At 35.1% G+C, this 25035-nt stretch overlaps 2 protein-coding genes across 2 annotated transcripts; both read left to right on the top strand.

Annotated features, from left to right (window-relative positions):
* Positions 1 to 7134: 7134 nt before the first annotated feature.
* LOC109216160 (probable isoprenylcysteine alpha-carbonyl methylesterase ICMEL2) lies at positions 7135 to 14265 on the top strand. The gene is made up of 11 exons (XM_019380289.1): positions 7135 to 7533; positions 8309 to 8385; positions 9169 to 9238; positions 9308 to 9388; positions 10900 to 10974; positions 11685 to 11786; positions 12067 to 12204; positions 12507 to 12572; positions 12671 to 12814; positions 12987 to 13077; positions 13531 to 14265. Exons 1-11 carry the CDS (start codon positions 7310 to 7312, stop codon positions 13690 to 13692), a joined length of 1230 nt encoding a protein of 409 aa, XP_019235834.1. The 5' UTR covers positions 7135 to 7309; the 3' UTR covers positions 13693 to 14265.
* Positions 14266 to 14493: 228 nt separating this feature from the next.
* Positions 14494 to 19781, top strand: LOC109216161 (probable transmembrane ascorbate ferrireductase 2). Its single transcript, XM_019380290.1, has 4 exons — positions 14494 to 15014; positions 17177 to 17225; positions 18929 to 19128; positions 19266 to 19781. Exons 1-4 carry the CDS (start codon positions 14871 to 14873, stop codon positions 19569 to 19571), a joined length of 699 nt encoding a protein of 232 aa, XP_019235835.1. The 5' UTR covers positions 14494 to 14870; the 3' UTR covers positions 19572 to 19781.
* Positions 19782 to 25035: the final 5254 nt, after the last annotated feature.

The following is a 25035-nucleotide window of genomic DNA, read 5'->3' as shown; positions in this document are numbered from 1 at the left end:
AAGATTTTGGCCAACCTTGCACCTATTAAAAGAAGATTTTTTGCCACACTTAAAGACTACTGCTATTGAGAGAAATCATTGAGAAAAAACTTCTAACAATAGCAAGCATAGCAAAAGGTACTTCTGAAGATTCAATCAAACCAACTGAAGAAACAGTTCCTGAAGAGAAGCTCTTGAGTTCTTTAGTTGTTAGATTGAGTCTCTAATATGAATTGTAACTTACCTGATTTTAAAGAAGTGTAATAGTAGGTTATTATTGAAACTTTATTTTGTAAGCTTTCTGGGCTAGAATTAGTCTGGAAAGGGTTGCCACAATTGGGTGTTTGTTAGGGGTTAGGATACTAGAGTTAGTCTCTTGGTTATTGAGCTGTAACGTAAAACTGCTCTTTGAACTTTAGTGGAGATTTGAAGAAAATACCTACTGGAAGGTCGTGATTTTTGCTCCCTTAAGCAAGGACGTTTTCCACGTATAAATCTCTGTGTTAATTATTTTTACGCTATTATTTTGTTTGTCTATTTGGGTAGTTCAAGGAACCAGGGTTCTTCGAAAACATGGAAAATCAAGCAAGACACAATTCAATCCCCGTTTCTGTGTCTTAGTGTAGTCTAAAATAATTACTTTTGGTATTAAAAATTAAAATAGAAATTTAAGCGTGCTTTATAGTTTTGATTTGGTATTGGCAAAAAATGTATTTTTTTTTTGGATCACACTAGTCCCTTTATAACAAAAACTTACAAAAGCAGGGAAAGAGAGAGGGAAGATGTGTAATCAGCTGCGGATTATGCGAGACACGGAATGATCATATGTATATATGTTCCGGGGCGGACCCACATTGGTTTACAGGAGGTTCAGTTGAACCAAATTCGTAAATATGTTTTACTTATTTTATGTGAAATTATTTTTCAAAGAAAAAAATTTATATAAAATTAAAGCGATTAAACCCACTAAAACAAAGTGTTGCCTTGGTCGGATGGTCCAAGCGGGTTCAACCTCTGTAGATGGTCGTGTGTTCGACTTAAGTAGGGTTGGGTTGGGATTTTTTTAGCCATTTCAAGTTGAGGCTTATAAGCCCGGCCCAAGTCAGCTTGTTGGCCTTAGGCTTAACCGAGGCTGGGCCTGGCCGGCCCGTGGGCCGAAATTAATTAAATTTAATTTAAATATTTAATATTTAAAAAATATAAAAACTAAACAAATTATTAACTATAATCTCTATTTCTCAAACTTAGATTGTTCATTTACCCGTCTGTATCAACTAGAATTTAGATTTTTGATATGCATGTAGTATGCAATATTAGTTTTTCTTTTGCTTAATTAACAACGAACTAGGAAAATTTTAAGTAGCCAATAATATTTTTTTTCAAAATAAAATATTACTTTAAGTGGCCAATGATCAATTTGGTTACTTTAATATATTATTAATAATTAAACAGCACTTCAGTTTAGAAAAAGATCAAGTTTTAATACCTAAAAAAATTGACAACACTAGCAAATTTCATGAATTTTAAAATTTTTATGGACTGTAACGATAAAGTCAACAAATGATGTTAAACCTAAATTAAAAAATCTCAACATATAAACTTATTGAAACAATCCCTGAACATGAGAAAAGTGAAGGAAAAGTATTAAAAAAATATTCATGTAACATTAAAAAATAAGAGTTAGAAATTTAAAATTTGCATTTCAATTACGAGATTCCTTGTCAAATATCAAAATTCTTGTACGCTCTAAACAAACAGAAGTCGTTCATAATGATTAAGAGACTATGTCATAAAGTAATATTTAAAAATATAAAGAAAAAGAATCTTAAAAAAAATGAAGGGCCAGCCCGCCCTAGCCCGCGGCCATCTTAGGGCTGGGTTGGGCTGGCCATTTTAAGGCTCATTTAGATGGAGGGTCGGCCCGCCCTAGCCCACCAAATTTAAAAGCCAGCGAGGCTTGGGCTGGGTTGGGCTGGGCTGGCCCGTTTTGACAGCTCTAATTATTTGGTACTTAAAAAAATTGTATCGAAATATCAATATTGTATCGAGATATATAAACAATACATCTTATTGATATAATATACTAAGTTACACAACACCTTTTTGGGTATTCATGTTGAGGCAGACGGTAAAGCTCGTATACTTCTTTGAAAAAATGGAGGAAAAACGTAGGCTGCAGATTTTGGCTCTTACTCTCCGGACTGCCAAATAATTTGACATAATATTTCTACGATTTTAAGGTGTTTCTTACTCATGTATTGTTGTTGCATATGTTGGATTGGTCCTTGTTGCATTTTCTAACTTTAGTAATTAATTCTAAGCAAGTAACAAGATATTTTAATTATTAAATTTATTTTTTTATGTACCGTTTGTCGCTCTATGATTTGATACTTACTGGTTTGGGCCAAAGATTTTGTCAACTGTCAGGTGAATTTAAAATATTCTTATTTTATATTTTTGAGTACTTTAATTAAGAATATTACAATTTACAGCTCTATGCAAGTGTTTTCAAGCCGAATAAATCGAAACAGAAAGAAAAAAACTGAACCATACCGAATTTAATTAGGTATGATATTAATATAATATTTTTAAAACTAAATACCAAAAATAGTAAACCGAAATATTTAAATACCACACCATCCCGATCAACCAACACCAGACGTGGGTAAAGACATTATGGATGTTGGAGGATTAGGACGATTGCACCAGTCTCTTATGAGAAAGCTTCCTAAAATTGAATGTTGACAATCTTCAAGCAATGTGTACTAGCTAAACAGTGATGGTGGTCAAAAATATTTGTTATTCTTGATGTGACATTGTTGTTAATTGTATGGAATTCAAAATTTACACAACATTGACAATAAAGCAAACCTCACCCCGAACAACACAAGCTCCTCTACATTTAACAATCAAGATCAATGGCTTAATAACCAATCATCCTTATGACAAACACCCTTTCACAACGCATTAATTGTTGTTTGCACGTGAGGTTGTTTTCCATAATATTCCATCATCATTGGCTGGGACAGTTGTAGTGTTTGGACCATCGGTAAAATTCTGCTTATTATTTTTGGCTTGAACCATGTATATATATAATAACAACAATAATGATAATTATGCATGAATAATATAGTTGTTAAATGATTTTGAAAATAAATACTTATGTTTATACTAAGTCTAAATCTATAAAGTGTTCCATCTAATCCAAATATTAATTAGTAGTTTTAATGAACTTATAAATTATTGTTTCAAATATTTAACGTCTTTTAAATTGAAATTTATTAGTTTTACCGTCCCAATTTATGTAACACTCTTTTCTTTCTATTCAGTAAAAAAAAATAACATCTTTTATATTTAGTAATAATTTAATTTTAAACTTCTTATTTTACTTTTAATGAGATGATTTATATTCATAAAAAAATTATAGTTTAGCTTAGACCATACATTTTAAAAGTCTTTTTTTTCCTCTTAAACTCATGAAGCATTCTTGCATAGATTGGGACAGAGGATACCTTTTCTCAATTGCACTCTTATATTCCCAATTAATAGAATATTAATTAAGCGATACATTTAAAAAAGTGATAAATGGTATTAGTAGTTTAGACAATTAATTAAGATGTGGGAAATTATTTTAAAAATAATATTAGATCAGATGCTGTATAATAAATAAGATAGTACTCTGTACTCATAAATCTTGATAGTTTTACTTCTCTTAAAACCTTATCTATTTTTATTACCTTATCATTTCTACTTGTTGCTCCCTTGTCAACACTGGCCCTTTTTTAATGATTTCTGAGTTTGGACATCTGATCTCACCACTGCAGCTACCCATTAATCCTTTGAAAACAACAATGAATTCTGATTCCACTTGCACTGGGTCTGTGAGTTTAATACCTGTCTCTGTGTAAATGGAGGAGATTGTGTTCTTGCTTTGTCTAATCTTCCACTGAGCATGGATGTACTTTGAGTTACTATCACCACACAGGATCCAATTTGCTCTGGATTTTTGTCTAAGTACTTGTTCTTCAATATTGCTCCATTTATCTAAGTCAGCTAGTATCTCTTTCTCCTGGTCAAATAGGCTCTGACAGAATGGTTGAACATGCATGTTAGCTTGTATAACCTCCAGTTGTTGTCTAGCTTGATTTAGCCTTTGCTGATAGGATGCCATATATTGATTGAGATCCTTCAGTTCATGCTTCAGCTCCGGTAACTTCCTGCTGACCTTCAACATAGCATTCATATTCTTTTCCTGCTCCCATACTCTCTTTAGCCTTGCATGAAACTCGGGATGTTCCATGACATTAGTAAAGAACTTAAATGGCTTTGGGTACATTCTTTTCTTCTCTCCACATCTCAAAATCACAGGGAAGTGGTCAGATACTCCAGGATTTAGGAAATCTGCCTCAATGTGACCATATTGCTGCATTCATTGAAAATTTCCCAGTGCCCAATCTATTTTGCTGTAAACTCTACTACCCACAGGCTGTTTATTGCACCAAGTAAAGTGCCTGCCTATTGACATTATAGGTGTCAATTGCAGGCTATTTAGTAATTCCTGAAATCCTTGTATTTCCTTAGCTGCAACTGGTTGCCCAATTCTATCATCAGTGGTAAGTCCATTATTGAAATCACCACTTAAGAGCCATGCATTACTAATTTGCTTTCCAACCTACTGAAGTTTAACCCATAATTGCTCCCTTTGTTGCAGTGTGTTTTTAGCATATACTACTGTAAAATTTGTGCTGAAATGAGTTGAACTTTCCTCAATTAGACAGTGTATGTACTGATCCTCTATAGTTTGAATCTGTACATTTATATTGTCCTTCCATAGAAGCCAAATTCTGTCATTTACTGTTGTATTATAGTTACAACAGTATTTCCAACCCCTGGCTACTTTTTGCAAGATTCTCGTTGCTTTCCCTTCTTTAACTCTGATTTCCACACATCCCATTAGATCTATTTTTTGTCTTTCCAGAAAGAGCTTCAGCTCCTTCTGTTTTGAGAGCTTGTTCATCCCTCTTATATTACATGTGCATAATATCATGGGGGGTCTGCCACCTTTTGTACCCCTACAAGTTCTTCCCCTGCAGTTTTAGGCTCCTCAATTCTCAGTACAGCAAATCTGTTTGCTCCCATTATCATCATAGGATCATTTTGCATAGGCTCTGGTATGGCTTTATTCTTGCCCTTTGCTTGTGTACTAATCTCTTGTTCATTCTGCTGCCCCTTCTGGTTTTGTGTTGTATTTTGAGAGGCACTTTGTTGTGCCTCTCCCCCTGCATCTACATATTGAGCTTCTTCTTGGTTTGCCCCTTAGTTTTTCTCTGGTATTTTAACCATCCATACTGGGTTTTTCTTTCTATTTCTTCTCCTTTTTCTCTTAGTTACTTCCTGGTAGGTATTCTCCTTAGCTCCTAGCTCAATTCTTCTACAGTTCTCTGCATCATGGCCAAATTTTATGCAATCTACACAAAATTTTGGCCTCCAGTCATATGTCACCTGTTGTTGAAATGTTCCAAAAGGCATGTCAATCTCAATACATTCAGGCAAAGGCTGTGCAACATCCACTTCAATCAAAACTCGAGCATAAGAAATTCTCTCCATGTCAGCGGTTGTTTTATCTGTGTATAGTGGTTTCCCAATTCCACTGGCCAATTTGCCAAGTGCCTCAGACGACCAGTATCCCACTGGTAGTCCTGGAAATTTCACCCACAGTGGAATAGTTTGCTAAGGTACTCTGGATCAAAATAGAAACCAATTTCCCAGTTCCTCAAGATCATTGGCTTATTGTGATATGTATATGGCCCAGCCTGCAGAACCAAGTCCCTATCTTCTATTGATTGGAACTTGAATATATAGTATCCCTCTTCATGGTACAAAATTTTAGGCTTAGCAACAAAATTCCATACCGTATTCACATAGTTGTCCATTGATCGAACATATGGTGTGTCGCCCAGCACATATCCTATTAATGCAGAGTTCCACTTCTCCTGCTGCGCTTTGATATCATCCTCCACGATCTTCACCACCACTTTGCCATCCCTCATTGATGGAGGGACACAGGTAAGTGGTTTACCCATTTGTGAAGCACGGTTGTTCTTCAATCCTTCATCGCGTTCAGTCTGGTCCGTCATCCTCTCACTTCTGGGTTGCTTATCCGTTCCAATTTCAGAGAATTGGAGTCGTCTTGGTTCGTGAATTTCCTTCTTAACTTGTTCCTTACCTCCCCTTGCATGGGGATTTTGAGCTGGATCTATCCCTGCTGTTTCAATTTCACTCTCCTCTTCAATTGATTGAAACTTCGAAGGTAAGAAGCTTCCAAACGTCAATGGAATTTTCCTCCTTAGTATTCCAGTAGCCGGCGTAATCATCGCCTCCGTCGTAGCCGGACGGTTATGGCGGTTAGTAGTCATTTTTTCAGTTACCAGCGTATGTTAGCATACCAGCTTAACATGCGCCGAGAGAGAAAAATTCCTTTAAGTTATCTCAAAGGAGAAAAATTCCTTTAAGTTGTTAAATGATTTTGAAAATAAATACTTATGTTTATAGTAAGTCTAAATCTATAAAGTGTTCCATCTAATCCAAATATTAATTAGTAGTTTTAACGAACTTATAAATTATTGTTTCAAATATTTAACGTCTTTTAAATTGAAATTTATTAGTTTTACCGTCCCAATTTATGTAACACTCTTTTCTTTCTATTCAGTCAAAAAAAAAATGACATCTTTTATATTTAGTAATAATTTAATTTTAAACTTCTTATTTTACTCTTAATGAGATGATTTATATTCATAAAAAAAATTATAGTTTAGCTTAGACCATACATTTTAAAAATCTTTTTTTTTTCCTATTAAACTCATGAAACATTCTCGCATAGATTGGGACAGAGGATACTTTTTCTCAATTGCACTCTTATATTCCCAATAAATAGAATATTAATTAAGCGATACATTTAAAAAAGTGATAAATGGTATTAGTAGTTTAGACAAATAATTAAGATGTGGGAAATTATTTTAAAAATAATATTAGATCAGATGCTGTATAATAAATAAGATAGTACTCTGTACTCATAAATCTTGATAGTTTTACTTCTCTTAAAACCTTATCTATTTTTATTACCTTCACAAGAACAGTTGGAACTTGGAAAGGACCCCTCAAATAACCGTCACCTAGTGTATATCGAAGTGTCAACTGAAATTTTATATGACAAAAAAAAAAAAAAAAAAGGCTCCCGCCTAAGTCCAAGATTTCTGACACTGCCACAATAAAATTTTCTTTTGACTTAATCTTAAGATCTCCCCTTTGTTGTCGGAATTGTTATTCGGTTATGGCGATGGAGAATGAAGGGGATAATGAACAATTATTATCTAGGGCTTATACTTTGCCTTCAAATAATAACAAAAGGAGGAGAAAACCATTGAACAAGACCAAGTCCACGCCTGTAACTGCAGGGTTGTGTCGTCAAGGATCTTTTAGCCGTGAAATTGGGCACGCTGCTGCTGAGACCTATTTGATTACTCGCCTTAGTTTCAAGCTTCTTAGCTATCTCGGGTACCCCTTTTCTTTTATTAATTTCGAATTCTAGCCCTTTGGCCTTGAATAACTGCTCTGATTTATTAACTTCACTATACCCTTTTCCAACTTAAGCTTCAAACACTCTTTTATTTCAAATCAAATCCCAAAGCATTAAAGTATTAGCGGTATATGACTTGTATTAGCTGGACATGGGAATTTTTATGAACTATATTACTTGTCAAGTTATAATTTTGAAATGGCCCCAAATTGAACAACATGGATAGAGGATTCATTTTCCTTGGTTTTCTTGATAATACTGGTCTCTGCTTCAAACATGTTGTTTTTCGTGTACAATTCAATATGAGTTGCAACATGGATCATAGATTCGGTCAAATACCGTTAGCTTTGATTTGAATCCTTAGATTACCGGCAATGACTAACATTAGTTAAATTTGGCATTTCTCACTATCGGCAAGTTTATAATATACGAGTACTAGATTTGTCATGTTTAATTTTGAAATCAACCAGTGTAAATAGGCCTTAGTTTTTTCCCAAAGCTTTCTTCTAGATTTCTGATTTCCATTTCTACCATACAATAAAAGGATAGCCCGGTGCACAAAGCATCCCGCGTTGACGCAGGATCCAGGAAAAGGCTACACCCCAAGGGGTGTGATGTAGACAGCCTACCCTAATGCAAGCATTAGTGGCTGCTTTTTTAAACCGATGCACAAAGAAAATATTGTGTTGCGAATGAACAGATATTGAGGAATTGTTCCACAAGATGTAGTTTCTTATTACTTCCTTTATTCAGGTTAGGCTATCGATGGATTACAAGACTTTTGGGTCTTGCCTTATATGCAATGCTACTTATGCCTGGTTTTCTCCAAGGTGAGTGTAAAAAGAATGTGCTCTTTTCCAATTCATTCATATTAAAAGAATAAGGATACCTTCTCTAGTGTAAGGCATTCATATTGAAGCTAAGAATATGCCCTTTGATATACCATTCATATGTCCGAAAAAGGATTGTTTTTAGTACAATTCTTCAGATTGAAGAACTAGAATCAGGGAAACAGCTAATGCATTCTTGTTATGGAATAATATTATGACCATCAGTTTGAAAAGTCAGAAAGCCGGGTATAACTAGTAATGCCTATTGCAGCTATAAATGAACTCCCTCATATTTCTCATTCATATGTCCAGGAAGGGTTATTTTGCTAATATAATTCTTCAAACAAAAAGACTAAAATCAGGAAATTGGATGATGCATTCTTGTTTGTGGAATAATATTGTGACCATTTTAGAAGTAAAGCGCTTCTGCAAAGCATTGGCAAAAAAGCCGGTTTACTAGTTTGGACATTTCATGTAGCAAAATATTTTTGCATGGTCATATTTTCTCATTTGGAGGGGGATGGCTGTAGGGTGGGTTACTATTGAGAGGGTTGTTTTTGTAGTCATTTGCTGAGTCACATTTACCAAGGACCTCCTGTAACGGAGACACATGCAGTGCTTCTTTTGTATTTAGCAGCTACATATATATATATATATATATATATATATATATATATATATATATATATATATATATACACATATATATATATATATATATATATATATCTTATAACTGTCACATAGGAACCACATTTAACCTTCATCTGTCAATTGTGGCAGTTGCATTTTATTATTTCTTTTCACCGCTGGTCCGGCGAAGTGTTGTTTATGGTGATCAACCGAGGAATAGGTATGTCACTATTTCGTCTTTTCTCTTTACCTACTTTTTCAGATCGATTAAACTGACATTATGTTGTAGGTTGGACTTATATCTACCAGAAGATATAAACAGACCAAAGCCAGTTGTGGCGTTTGTAACAGGTGGAGCATGGATTATTGGGTTAGTAAGAAAGCTAGATACTTCTCCTTTCTTTCGTTTTAAACCTTAAGTTCCTCTTGTACGTAAAAAACAAGAGATCTAGCATTTAGTCTCATTTGTATAATTGATCATAAATTTCCTCTTATACCTCTCGACTCTCGAGTGATATGAACTATCATTATTTTGCTTTTAGGGCATTTAGGTTCCTGCTTCTCTTCATGAAATTGATAAAGGGCTTTCCTACCTTACTAAGACTGCTATTGCCACTCTCGCACTTGATGGGTGTGTTTTTCACTTTTGGTTAAGGAAAAGAGAAGAATGACTTCATATATTGTTGCCCCTTGCGGAAATTGTTCCTGTTGATGCCTTCATATCAGCTTTGGAATTTTTGTGTATCTGAGGGACCCGATCGACTAATTTCAAAACAGTGATACTAGGCATCAAATTACAAGTTCCAGTATCAAGAGGCTTGTTTAAGCCCATAAATTTGTCATGTTTCTTTCCTTATCATATTGGAATAACTGGTGTATGGATTAAATACTGACAATTGTGTATAACGATCTCAGATCTCTTATACTACTATACTATCTACTCTTTGTAAGAAGACAGTTGGTTATAGATTCCAAATTCCAGTATTCTCAATTTTATAAATAGTTGCCTGCGACCTTCTGCCTTCTCAAGCTATTACGGTTTTCAGTGATGATTTCTGAATTACAAAATTATCGACAATCTGAAGTGTGTGTTTGGCCCTTAGATATAGTTGGTGACAGGAGATCTCAATCATGTGGTCAATAGCAAGTTATGCGGATGCATGTTAGGATGGCATCTGCAATAGAGTAACATGTGAAGTATTGGAAGCCTCCACAGAAATTTTGTATGATAAACTGTTGTATATATACTTGGGGGCTCTGGTAGGTAAACCCCATCTTTGCAACATTCCTTTTCCTGGTTTAGATGAAAGAATTAACGATTAAAATTCCTGTCTGGGCCAAAATATATACCCCTAGGAAAAAAAAGGTGCTTTGGATTTTTGACCCCATCAAGAACTCATGGAGTTTGCTCCCATTCCAAATTCGACATTACTCATATGATGTGTATAGAAGCCCTACAGAGCTCCTTTACTGTAACTTGGAATGTTCCACGTGGCTTCCAGAAAGATTAAGTATGAGGTTTAGAGCTCACAGAAACACTACGACGCTAATGTAAAGTGGTCTGTCTCCTCTCTAGTTGCACAAACAAACACCAACAAATATGAAGCTCTCTTATCCTCAGATTCTCTGTTGTGACAAAGATTCAGACACGTTGCATGGCTGAGTTACCTCCAAACAATGATTTATTGGCCTCTCAGCACATCTCCATAATAACACACATGAGATCAACAACTGGAGCTTAAAACAAAATAGTTATATTTAGATACTTCTGCATATCACTAATTCTCTCTCCTTTAGTCATGTTCAATCCTGGATTGGATGGATGATGTGCTTTTGCTATCTGGATATAATATTTATTTTGAAGTCCACGTACTCATGCAGGTACAAGGCCTGGGGTTCTCTCTTAGGAAAGCAATTATCAGAACATGACATTATAGTAGCATGCATCGATTACAGGTAACTGGTTGAATTCTGAAATTACATATTGTGGTCCACTAAATGTGTCTTCGGTGTACTACTGGTTCCCTTGGATGATTCCATAGATAGAAGAGGGAACCAAGAAATAATATTAATAGTGAATCAATAGAACATAATTCTGATCAACATTTTCTCTTCTAATCGGCAATCATAGTTGATCTGGTATTCATGGATGTATGGGACAAGCTTTACTTTTATTTTTAAGGTTTATCCATTCTGCATTTCCTTATTGCTAAAACTTTTAGTAGTCCCTCTGTTTTAATTTATGTGTCTTACTTCCGTTTTAGTCGGTTTAAAAATATGCTATCTTTCTATATTTAGTATGTTTTTAATTTCAACAGTCATTTTACCCTTCGTAACAGTCCCTTATAGGAATGACATGGCATGTTTAAGATCACAAGATTCAAAAAGTATTTTGGTATGTTAACACTCTTTGGTTTAAGACCTGAGTCAAACTAAGACACATAAAAGTTAAAAGGAGGGAGTATCACTTAATAACTGAGACAAATAACTTCCTTTTTCCAAAAAAGAAATTGGTGAGGGTCAAAACATCATTATGTAGTATGATGTACACGGGCATCAGTGACTGCTTTTTACTGTCCTCCCATTTTCTTTGTTCAGCAATGCCTTCGCACGATCAAAATATTCATGTCCATGTTCGATATGCATAATAGACTCTTTGGTTGCAGAAACTTTCCACAAGGAACAATAGGCGATATGGTGGAAGATGTTTCTCAGGGAATCTCATTTGTTTGCAACACCATAGCTGATTATGGTGGTGACCCAAACAGGTAAAACATTGTGCCGCTGATTTGTATTTAGAGAATAATTGAATAACCATGTCCATATCACTATCTAGGATAAGAATGCTTGAGATTATTTTCAGTGTTAGAATGTATACCACACTTCATCATTCTTATTTATGGATAGGGGGTGGGGGGTGGGGGGTGGGGGAATAGTTCTTATGGACTCAGATCTAGGTCGGAAAAATATGAAACAGAAATACTGGACAGTTCCTAAGAAGCCTTTCTTTACTTATCAATGATTAGATATTTTCGTATATTTATCCAGGATATATCTCATGGGTCAATCTGCTGGTGCACATATCTCTTCCTGTGCTCTTATGAAGCAGGCAATCAAAGAATCTAGAGGAGAAAGTGTTTCTTGGACTACCTCCCAGATAAAAGCTTATTTTGGTTTATCAGGCGGGTAAGCGACCAATTCGTGGCTGTGTTATCTATGTCGTTATTATTTTCGATTTAGATATGAGTTGGATTCCACATGATTGAAATCGGATAAAAGTAATTGAAGTATTCTTCTTTTTCTATTCCTTGCCCTAAACTTTTGCTTCTTTCGTTATACCATATTGGTGTGGCATTCTTTTGCTGCAAATGCTCAAGCAAAGAATTGTTTGCATTTTGTGTGTTATTTTCCGTCAATTGGCGTGCTCTTTTTATTTGTTTATTTTTTTGATTTCTTGCTAATTGATGTCATATTGTTTGACTTGACAGGTATAATTTGCCCAACTTAGTTGATCATTTCAATAATAGAGGGTTATATCGCTCAATTTTCTTGAGGTATCCTCTAACAGCATTCTCTCGCAGAACAGGCATAACCTTTAGTAGTTGTCACACTTATCTTTCTGTGAAGTTGAGATTTAACTTGTCATCTGCAGTATAATGGAAGGAGAAGAATCATTGCGAAATTATTCTCCTGAAATTATGGTACAGGATCAGAGCTCTAAAGCTGCTATCCCGTTGCTGCCTCACATTATCCTATTTCATGGTACTTCAGATAGCTCCATTCCATCGGATTCAAGGTCTGAATTCCTTCTGAAGAGAAATGATGACTCACCACCTTTACTTTAATGCAGGATATGGTTACAATTTGTGATTCTATCTTGTCTGATTAATGGATTATATAGAAGCATGGCTATCTAGTTTGAGTGTGAACTCGTATAATAACATGTTGAACTTGCTCGTTCTGTGCAGTAAAACATTTGTAGATACACTTTGCGGAGTGGGAGCTCAAGCTGAACTGATATTGTATGACGGAAAAACTCACACAGATTTATTCCTTCAAGTATGTATGCACCGTATTTTGCCTATCCAGTTGTCCTATGTTCATTGGCTAATGTAGGTCAAAGCTGGGAATCCGTCCAGAGCATTTGAATTCATGCTAGAAACAGTGGTCAAATTCAGCTAAAAGAATGAAGCGATATCATTAAAGCTGGATTTTGGTTTTTGTTTTTTCCCTAGGAAAACTAGGAATAGGCCACCCTACCAGTGACTAACTTCAAATATAGGCAACATTCTCTACATAGATACCCTTTTCTTTGGGCAATCTCCGCAGCTAAATCCCTGCCATTTTCCAAAGCACTCGTGTATTTGGTTGTTTTTGTTTCCCTGGTAGTGCGGGAATGAAATATTCGTAGTTGATTATTTCTCTTCGTTCATTCTTGTATAGTTTGTTGAATCATTAGGATAAGATAAAGTTTCAGTTTCTTGCTGCAATTTGATGTAACTTGAACTGCAGGATCCTCTAAGAGGAGGTAAAGATGACCTTTTTGACCATATAGTAGCATATATACATGCTAATGACAAAGAAGCTCTTGCTAAGGATGCTATGGCACCTCCAAGAAGGCGGCTTGTCCCCGAAATCTTGTTGAAGTTAGCTCGCAGGATCAGCCCTTTTTGAGACTGCAGCATTTGATAGTCGCGAAGAGGCTCTTAAGACTGCAGCATACACTTTTATCCTCCGAGCAAAGAAGCGAGATTCTACCAATCGATCACAATTGCGCTGTCAGATCTTATACTTCTGGTTTTGATGATAAGACCAATCTTCAGACTTTGTACAGGGGTTGATCCCATAGGACCAATCTTCAGACTTTGTACCCTGGAAGCTGTTGATACGGATGCATCTTGTGTTAATAATGTCTTACCGTGATTTTGTATCAATTCATGATTTCAGTGTAGTGTTTCCCTTTTATCCATTTCATGACCATTATATAGAGGACTGATCTATTTCCTCTCGGCTCAATTGGAAACATCCTCTCTATCCTCACAAGGTAGGAGTAAGGTTTGCGTACACACTACACTCCTCAGACCACACAGTGTGGGATAATACTGGGTATGTTATTTTTTTTGTTGTATATAGGGCCACAGTGTGGGATAATACTGGGTATGTTGTTTTTTTTGTTGTATATAGGGGGACTGATCAATTGCGATAATGTAGTCATCAGTAATATATTGAGAAGTTATCATCGGTTGACAATTGGCTCTTGACATATTGCAATGTCTCCACATAGGCGAGAATGTCCATTATATAAACGTTATAACACTGAACCAAATTAACATGTATTAGCCAAATGATGCTTCATAACATAGGAATCCAAGGAAAATAAATGGATATAAAGAGAAGGTAAACAAAATTTACATTTCTGAAAATGTAACAACAACAAACTCACTATATAAGCGGGGACCTCGAAGATAGAGAGGTTGTTTTCAATATACCCTCGGCTTACAAGAGAGATTAAACAAAAGTTTTACACTTCTGAAAATGAAATACTGTAAACTAAATGATAGATATCGAAAACTTTCTTAGCATTAAAAGAAAGAAGGCAGAAGTTGTAGAGTGGGGCTGACATGGACTTCGTGGTGACCTGTCTCCCCTGTGAAAGTCAAAAGGAAATTAGGACTATAAATACACACAGAGACCGTTAAAGTCCATTTCCATCCCTAAATCTGGACTAAGAAGAGATCTAAAACTGACCAAATCTGAAAGCCTAGGTCTGCGAAATCCGACGATCATCAGATTATTGAACAACTGCAGATTTTGGCATTATTTAGGAGGCCACTATTTTTGGGGATTCATCAATGGCGGTGCCGGTGGTGAGATTTCCGATTTTCGTGTTGGTGCGAGTGATCGGAGTTGCAGTGGCAGCCTTGGTGTTAACGTGGAGTGTGCATTACAGAGGAGGTTTAGCTCTCATCTCTGACAATAAAGCTCTCATCTTTAACGTAAGTTTCTTTTATTTCTCTTCTTCCCTTTACCTAGTCACGTTATTTACACTCCGTTTATCATTTTATAATGTATTGTATTGTATTGTACTGTATCGTTTTGATGAATACAACGTTTGGATAGATTGTATCGTTTGCTGTTGTTAAACAATATTTTTATTGTTTGTTTGACTGCATTGTACTGTACTGCTATATTTACTAAAATACCCTCAATTATTTTAAATACGATGCTTCTTAAGAACTACTCATAAAAATAATTATTTATTTGTCCTTCCGATCTTCCTCACAGGGAATCATCATTCTACCATAGTAACGAAAGCACCAAACTGGTTTCATACAAAAAAAAAAAATTATAGCCCCATCAAAATAGAGAACAACAGACCTTCTGTTCCTGTAGTTTGGAATGGTAAAAGCCTAAGTAAATTATATATGTACTTATAATTAGCAAAAAGTTTGCAAAGATTATAGATGAGATAAAAAATATAGAAAAAGAGAGGGAAAACTAACCTAAAAAATAAACGGAAAAAGGACGGAGACAAAGTACGTAGTTGGGTGAAGTATAACATAAATAATAGGGTAAAGGGTAAAATTGAAATATAGAATAATTAGTGTGGGCGTAATTGGAAAGAGAAATACGGAACAATCCCACCACACCGATTTGGTTGTTTCATAAAATGGGGCTTTTCATTGTTCCGGAACAATGAATTTAACAATACAATACAATCAGTTTTATATGAACAACCAAAACAAACATTGTATCTGGGGTAACAATACAATACAATACAATGAGTAACAACCATCCAAACAATACGTTACTTTACCTTTGCACTAAAGCGAATGGAATTTGACTGTAAGATGAGCAAAATTCACAACTTATGATATTCGTAGCCATGGTTATTGATAGAATTTAGCGGTAAAAGACATGAGTCATGCACTTTATTGTTTTGGGGCAACGGTAAGCTTTTTGCCCAAGTGCAGAAGTTACGGCTCCACTTGCTGTTTCAGCTCAAATTCTCTTGATATAGTTGAAAACATTTTACATATTGACAATGTGTATTTTTACCAAGTCTGGACCTGTTGTTACTGAGAATGGTAGTTGTACTGGTGCCGATCACTTATTCATTCTTTCCCTTTCAAAAAGATCTCTGTTTTAGAATGTCTTGAACTTTTCAATGCAGATGTTTTCCTATGGAATTTTGCAGATGATTTTCCTTTATGTTGTTTAGTCCGATTGTTTTTTGTAGCTTGACATTGCTTGCAATCATTTCCCTTTTACATTTTCCTATAGGGAGACAAATTATTGAATATTGGAAATGGTCCGAATGGATAGTACGGATTCTCCATTGACATTGCTTAGGGAAAATACTATGTTGAGAGCATTTATGTTATCTTTACCTAAGTTGCTCGGACTTGGGTGCATGTGTCCGATACGGGTGCGGATCTAGAGGTCGGATCCTTCGTGATCTAAATTTTAATATTCAGGGGTACTGACCCAGGTACGGATACGGGCGCAGGATTCGGCTAGAAGTAGTTCAAATATCCAAAAGTAGAGTTATAAAAATATGTCTAAATTATGAGACATTATATGAAAAACTTAATAAGGTATTTCGAGTAAGAGAAAATATTGATCAAAAGAAGAATCCGGAAGGAGATAAAAGGAAAAGGACTAACATAGAAATTTCTATATATGAGGTATTCTATTTTATTCAATTTCACCCTAGCTTTTGTTTTGATTTTAAAACTCATTGTATCTGTGCATTTCTCCGTCCATTTTAGTCAACGTACCCAAAATCAGTTGACCATATCCATTATGGATTATACCCACAATCACGTCGTCTCGAAAATGAAGAGTCCGAGCTAGTGACTAGTGAAGCAAGTGCTTAGTGATAGCTTCTGTACCTATTGCTGCTTCTCCCAGTTAGTGAATTTGAACCGTGTCAATGTTTGAGGAAGAGATTTAAAGGATCCGCCTAACAAGAAATGTCAATCCTGTCACTTCTACTTTTAGCATTTTTCTACCCCGGAAAACACGTCCGCCACTAATTTCTGTCGAGATTTGTTTCTTACTTATCCTTTGTTGTAGTGCCGTTTAAGTTTCAGTGCTTCCGGAAAACTGAAGCAAACCTCTTTCTTATATGTGCTTTTCATATTTTCTCGTGCAGGTTCATCCTGTTTTAATGGTAATCAGCCTCGTCCTTCTAAATGGTGAAGGTAATGATTAAGACTACAAGTCAAACTAATTTAACCTTTTTGTTGTTGAGTGTTCCTAAAAGCAATCTTCTATTTATAAGCAGAGGATGGAATAATGAGATTAAATGTCTCCACCATGCTGCTGTTTCTTGCTGTACAGCTTGAAGGCTTACACATAATGACTCATTTTGAAGAGCTACTTTATCATGAGTCATTGCTAGAATTCTGATGTATTGTTGTTGTATCCATGTAAAACTAGATGAATGTAAATGGTTTTCTATTTCCTCTTAACTGATCCTAAATTATTCATTTAAAAACTTCAGCATTAATCCGTAATCGCGCTTGGCTATGAAGAATTGCTGTAATTGAATTTTTACATTATTTTTAATTGTACCATAGTACTTTGGTGCTTGCTCATGGTCTCATGGAGACTACCTCCAAACTTGCTGGAGTGTAAAGGGACTTTCTTTTCACTTTCCTCTGTCTATTAGTTTGGATACGTGCCTTTGTCAATTTTCCAAAATACTTTTTTTTATCATAACTGAAATATCATCGTCCGCAAAAAGAAATTGTCTACCTTGACGTTTTGTTATGATGTACTTGTTATTGCGCAAGTGAAATTCAACAGAACACCTTGTGATGAGTGAAATTGCCATAGATTTTGCAGCTCAATTCAGATTAGGCATTAATGTAGACCTCAGATCTTTTGTTTCTTTTATCCCAACTTTTTAAGGATCGATCGAGGATAACAATAATGCTGTGGCTGATGGGTTCTTTTAAGAATCAGTGCTAAATGCTTGATCATTGCTTCTAGTAGTAATTAGCATCTTTTCGTGAATGACTGTGATCAAAAGAAGTATCCTTAGGTCTTGTTGTAAAATATGGTAAAGTTATCTTGCAATATTATGAGCGTAATATATGAAAAAGAAAAAAAAAGGTCTAACTACGCCTCCCCTTTCTTTGTATTAATGTTCAGTGTAATTTCTTCATTTTTCTAGACTTTCAAACAAAGTAATTTCTCATTTAAATTTCAATAGGTTTGTCTATACATTTAGTATCAAAAGGACCTGCTTGAAATTTATCTAGCTGTTGTATTTTTTATTTATTTATAAGGTGCATGTTAAACTGTCTCTGCATGCACTGCCTTATTGACTTGATTCTTGGGAAAAGTAACATTCTTCAGTAACTTATCAGTGAAGGAATAAGAAAAGAAGAAATATCACTCCAGTATAAAGTTGACATTTTCAGTTCTTGCATCCTAACCAGAAAACAATTCAGCATAGCTTATGTATCTCACGTCATGGCAGTGTTGTCAAAGTTGTGCTTAAAGCGTGCTCTGAAGCGAGGCTCAAAACCTGTTGAGCGCTTTGCCTCGCTTTGTGGGCGCTTTAGTGTCGCATCATGGCTCTAAGGCATACTTTTCCTTGCCAATGGGTGTAATCCTAAAATGGCGACATTAAACAATTGATATTTCGCTTCATCGTAACTTTTTTTCAATTTCTTTGTCCATATATATGTTATTCATGCTTATAATTATTAGTCTTGGACTGCATATACATATTTTTACTTTTTCTCCAGTTGCGCTTTTTTTATTAAAGCCCACGCTTTAGTTACACTTTGTGCTTAAAGCCCCAACGGACCTTAGAGTTTTTTTACGCTTTTCGCCTTTGATAACACTGCATCATGGATTATGTTATCTCCAAACTTGGTGTGTATTGCTACAGCAATGCTGGCGTACAAGACAGTCTCAGGAACAAAGAGCTTCCGGAAATTAGTTCATCTTGTCCTGCAATTCATGGCTTTCTTTTTGAGTCTAATTGGTGTTTGGGCTGCTTGGAAGTTTCATATTGACAAAGGAATCGACAACTTTTATAGTCTTCACTCATGGTTGGGCTTAGCTTGCCTTTTTCTATTTGGTGTCCAGGTACTTTCCTTAAGTTCCCTAATGCTACTCTTTTGTTGTATCCTTTTCCCTGTTCTGTCACTTTGCATTATCGTTTTTAGGGGAGTGCTATATATGATCGTGCATAAATTAGTTTTGCAATAACTTCTTCTGGACAGTGGGCTGCTGGTTTTGCAACCTTCTGGTATCCGGGTGGTTCAAGGAACAGTAGAGCGAGTCTCCTACCGTGGCATGTCTTTTTTGGCATATACATATATGCCCTTGCCATTGTTACTTGTGCTACTGGCATCTTAGAGAAAGCTACATTCCTTCAAGCAAGCCACATAATCTCTCGCTACTCCACCGAGGCATTGCTAGTGAACTGCTTGGGTGTCTTGATAGTTGTTTTGGGTGGACTGGTTATTCTTGCTGTCGTCTCTCCTATGAATGGAAAAGGTGACATTCACAGGGAACTAGCAGAATAAGCACAAGTCAATGTGTATTTGAAACTTCAGTTTTGAGATAGAGACGATATATCAAACTTCATGTATCGAAGGGTTGAATTTTTTCTGGTAAAGAGAGATGTAGTGATGGGGAAAGGATGTAAATTCTATTCTCTGATTCACATAATCTGTGACACACTTATTTTCATGCATCGAAGTGGGGATTTGTGGAAAAAACACAGGCTATGAAAATTTTTATCGCAATTTTGTAGGCTTGTCACCCCTAAGAAATACATTCCAAAAACTGCCCTGAGAGGCCAAAAAATTCGCAATTAGGAGTGTCAAATAGGAGGATTGGGCCAATTTTGAGCAGGTTAAAATGGGTGATTTTTAAAAATAGCCAGATTTACAACTGGTCGTTCAAAAATAGCCCAATTTCAAAAGTAATCGAAATTTAGCCACTTTTTATGTAAAGATAAATCTGAGCGAAAACATTGTTCAAAACCCGGAAAATACTCCAGTATATTATGCTGGAGTTCCAGCATAACTATACTTGAACTCCAGCATATTATACTGGAGCACCAGTGCTCCAGTCTCTAGTATATTATACTGGAGCCAGCAAAGTATACCGGTCCAGCATAATATGATGGAGTTCATACACAAGTGCACCGAACTCTAGTATATTATGCTGGACCGGTCTCTATTGCAGCAAAACGGTGGCTATTTTTCATTGACTTGGTAAACACTGGCTATTTTTGATTGACCAGTCTGAAAACTGGCTTTACCGTGAAATTTTGGCGGTTAAAATGGGTTGAGTCAACAATTTGACCCGCCCAAAAGTTATTTGGGCTAAGATGGATTGGGTCAAGATGGGCTAAACTTTGGGTCATAGCCCAACCCGTCCAACTCTTATCAAGCTTTACTTAATATATGTTGTTTTCTTATAAATTGTATAATTAGTAAATAATACTAGTACTTTTTTTTCTTTTATTATGGTCATATATAACATATCAAATAAAAAAAATTATTTTAAAGATATTTTGGCAAAGTTACTCATAGATCAATTTGGGCTAAAAAGCAGCTCAACTTTAAATGGGTTGAGATGTGTTGGATCAGGGGAGAAATTCAAAAATAGCCAGATTTACCACTGGTCGTTGAAAAATAGCCAAGTTTCAAAAATCATCGAAATTTAGCCACTTTAAATCTGAGCGAAAACACTGTTCAAAATCCGGAAAAATACGCCTGCAAATTTTACGGGAGTTCCAGCATAAGTATGCTTGAACTCCCGTAAATTTTACGGGAGTTCCAGGATAACTATGCTGGAACTCCCGCAAATTTTAGGGGAGTTCAAGCATAATTATGCTGGAACTCTCGCAAATTTTACGGGAGTTCCAGCAAGTATAATTGTCCAGTATAATATACTGGAGTTTGGAGCACTGGTGCTCCAGTCTCCCGCAAATTTTACAGGAGTTAGCAAAGTATACCGGTCCAGCATAATATGCTGGAGTTCGTACACAAATGCACCAGAACTCCCGTATATTATACTGGACCGGTCCCTGTTGTAGCAAAATAGTGGCTATTTTTCATTGACTTGATAAACGCTGGCTATTTTTCATTGACCAGTGTGAAAACTGGCTATACCATGATATTTTAACGTTGGATCAAAATAGGTAAGTTCAATAAATGAGCGGGTCAATAATAAGCCCAACCTTGGCCGAGTTATTGGGGCGGGTTATTTGGGCTTGGGCTAAATTTGACAGTCCTAATTGCAATCTTCATTGTAACAGCTGAAAATAGAAAACCCAAAACTTGACAAGTAAAGTAAAAATATACTCCTTAAAGCCGAATTTATGTGATCCAATTTTATTCTATCTGACTCAAGAAGAGTGATACTCTTTTATATTTAAAAATAATTTTACTTTAAAAAAGAAAATTAACCTTAATAAGGTGATTTACTTTCATACAAATGTCTGATTATTGGAGGGAGCACAGTTTTCAAATCCCTATCCTATATATCCATAATCCATCTCATAATTTTAATGTTTAAATTGTAATCTCAAACTAGTGAAACGTCTCCTCAGATACAACTTGCAAGGTAGTTAATGTCAGATGGTTAATTTGATCAAATTAATTAAAACGAATTGGAAGTATAAAAAAAAAAGAAACTTCATTGAATCATTAATTCTAAATGCAAATCACGTTTGTTGCAGATAAGATTTTTGTTGGGTACGACGTTGTTGTCGCCAACTTACGGATGAAAGCTGTCCAATATAAGTGTGACTGTGGCACGAAAAAGATAAACTTAAAAGTAGGGAAGTATATATAGGACTTCCTCCTGTCCAAAATAAGTGATTTTTTGGCCCTTTTTTTGTGGTTCAAGATAAGTGATTTTTTCAGATTTCAAGAATGAACTAATTATTTTTTTCCTACATTGCCCTTGAAGTAAATAGTGTTGGAGTATGTGTTAGGAGTATTTATGTAAAGAGATAGCAAATGTTAATATGGTCAATTTCATTACTAATTAATGCTAAAAGGTGGATTTCTTAATCTGTGTGAAAACAGCTAAAAAATCATTTATTTTGGACCGGAGGGAGTATATGTTTGATCAATTATCATGCATCCTTTGTCAGGTGCAACCCCACTTGCAAAATAGAATCATTAATTCCTCCTGTAACTTCTGCTTACCATTTTTGTTTGGATTTAACTAATAGATACTATAATTTAACTTGTATTAATCGATTAGATGATTTTTTTTAAATTACTAATTTTACTTATTATGAATAATTATTATCTATAATTGAACCAAAAAACGCTTCATTTTCTGTATTTCTCACTTCACAATCGCGGAATCCCCTCACTGAAAGATAACTTTATGTTAAAGAAAACAGAATGAAAAATAAAGAAGAAAAAGAAAATGAACAATTCATGTGCGCATGATTGCAGGCAGGATACGGCTGACCCTTTAGTGAGCCTGAGGTGACAATGCTGAAGAAATTCAAAAATAACCAGATTTACAAGTATTCATTTAAAAATGGGAGATTTTTAAAAATAGCCAGATTTATAACTGGTCGTTCAAAAATAGCCCAATTTCAAAAGTAATCGAAATTTAGCCACTTTTTATGTAAAGATAAATTTGAGCGAAAACACTGTTCAAAACCCGAAAAATACTCCAGTATATTATGCTGGAGTTCCAGCATAAGTATACTTGAACTCCAGCATATTATACTGGAGTTCCAGGATAGTATGCTGGAACTCCAGCATAATATGATGGAGTTCCAGCATAAGTACACTAGAACTCCAGCATAATATACTGGAGTTCCAGCAAGTATAATGGTCCAGTATAATATACTGGAATTTGGAGCACCAGTGCTCCAGTCTCCAGTATATTATACTGGAGCTAGCAAAGTATACCGGTCTAGCATAATATGCTGGAGTTCATACACAAGTGCACCGAACTCCAGTATATTATGCTGGACCGGTCTCTATTGCACCAAAACGGTGGCTATTTTTTATTGACTTGGTAAACGATGGCTATTTTTGATTGACCAGTCCGAAAACTGGCTATACCGTGCTATTTTTACTTCAAAAATAGTCACAATTTCAAAAATAATCAAATTTAGCCACTTTACATGTAAAGATAAATCTGAACGAAAATACTGTTTAAAATCAGGAAAAATACTCCAGTATAATATACTGGAATTTCAGTATAATATACCGGAACTCTAGTATATTATACTGGAGTTCCAGCATAAGTATATACTGGAGTTCCAGTATATTATATTGGAACTCTAGTATAATATACTGGAGTTCCAGTGTAATTTACCGGTCCAGTATATTATACTGGAACTTTCCGCGTGTTGGAGTTCCAGCATAATATGCTGGAAGATACATAGGTGCACCGATCTCCACTATGTTATGCTGGAACTTTCCGTGTGCAGCAAAATAGTAGCTATTTCTCAATGATTTTGCAAACGTTGGCTATTTTGAATGACTAGTCCGAAAACTGGTTAGCCCGTGCTATTTTTACATAATTGCTATATTGTTATTTCCTCGTTACTTTTAATTTATGTGACAATATTTACTTTTAATCTATTTTTTTTTTAAAAAGATAATTTTCTAAATATAAAGTAATTTACTTAAATTTTTTTTTGTTTTAATGATAAGCTTTTATATTAACTATTATAAAACTATAAGTGTTTACGATCACCTAAATTTTATGGCAAGTTCAAGCTTTATAATCTCGCAGCTCTCAAAGTTCCATGCATATTTATTAGACTTTTGTACCAACACAGCTTTGCATTATTTTCAATTTTGGATTACTCCACAATCTTTTCAGCGTCGAATCGTAATTCAAATCCACTGGACTTAAAGACACAAATCAACACAATGAAATTATGAAAACAATGAAACTATGAAAACGCATGTGTGTATGTGGTAGTCTGAGCTAAGTTTGAGTTTGATTTTGATTGAATGTGGGGCTGTCGCACGTGAGCACAGTAAGGCTGTCGTTGAATCAATCAAATGTTTGCAGTGATATTCTGATATGTGTCAATTTGTCATTGAAACAGGACAAGAAACCAAATGAACTTTTAATACTTATGGAAACTTCCCTTTTTTCTTGTTTGAGTTACTATATATGATAGTAATAATCTTCTATTCTAACATAGTAGTAGTATGTTCATACTCAAAATGGAACTATGTTTTCTCACTTTTAAAATTTTCTTTTATGTCTCTCAAAATCAATTAAGTATATATCTTTTAGAAGAAAAAAGATATTCTAATTGAAAATTGCAATGTTGGCTTCACGTCTTATATATAGTAGGAAAAATATCACGCCGACTGAAATCCTAATACTGAATGTAAAAACAAAATAAAAAATAATTAACTCATAGTACTAGTTCTTATCTGGGCCTCATCTTAATCAAGATAATGAAGACAGGGACGTGACAGGACTCTTTTTGTATTATTGTTTCTTTGATTTTTGGTTGCAGTATATATACCCACGGAAACAAAAAACGAAAAAGTGAAATAATTATTTACTGAAAAAATAAGAGTTGAAAGGAATATGACTATGCATGGTTGAAAGCTGTTGCTTTCTCTGTACAAAGTCATTCTTTGAATGTGAGTATTTAACATGTTTCGACTTGAAAATCTTAACTACTGGAAGTTAAGTAACCAAAAAATAATTCTTTCATATACCTCAACATCGCGAGAAGCAAAACAAGATCATTTCGTTTAATCTTTAGTAAAATAGTAAACATATATATATATATATTTCATCAATTATGGGGAAAAAAGGGATGAAGGACTCTTGATTCGTGTTGGGAAAGAGAAACATTGATGAATACAATGTGTGAATGCTGACTTTTCCACTAAAGAGATCATGAGCAGAACAACTGAAAGATTTCTACTGTTTTAGGTTACTATAGTTGGCTAGTTTGTATTCTCTCCTTTTTTTTGAACTGTAACTCTTTATCTTTTTGGGACCAACACATATCTATATAAT

Source organism: Nicotiana attenuata, unplaced genomic scaffold (genome assembly GCF_001879085.1).
Source record: "Nicotiana attenuata strain UT unplaced genomic scaffold, NIATTr2, whole genome shotgun sequence".
NCBI lineage: Eukaryota > Viridiplantae > Streptophyta > Magnoliopsida > Solanales > Solanaceae > Nicotiana > Nicotiana attenuata.
Note: the sequence above shows the minus strand (reverse complement) of the source record. Positions and strands in the feature narration are given on the sequence as shown.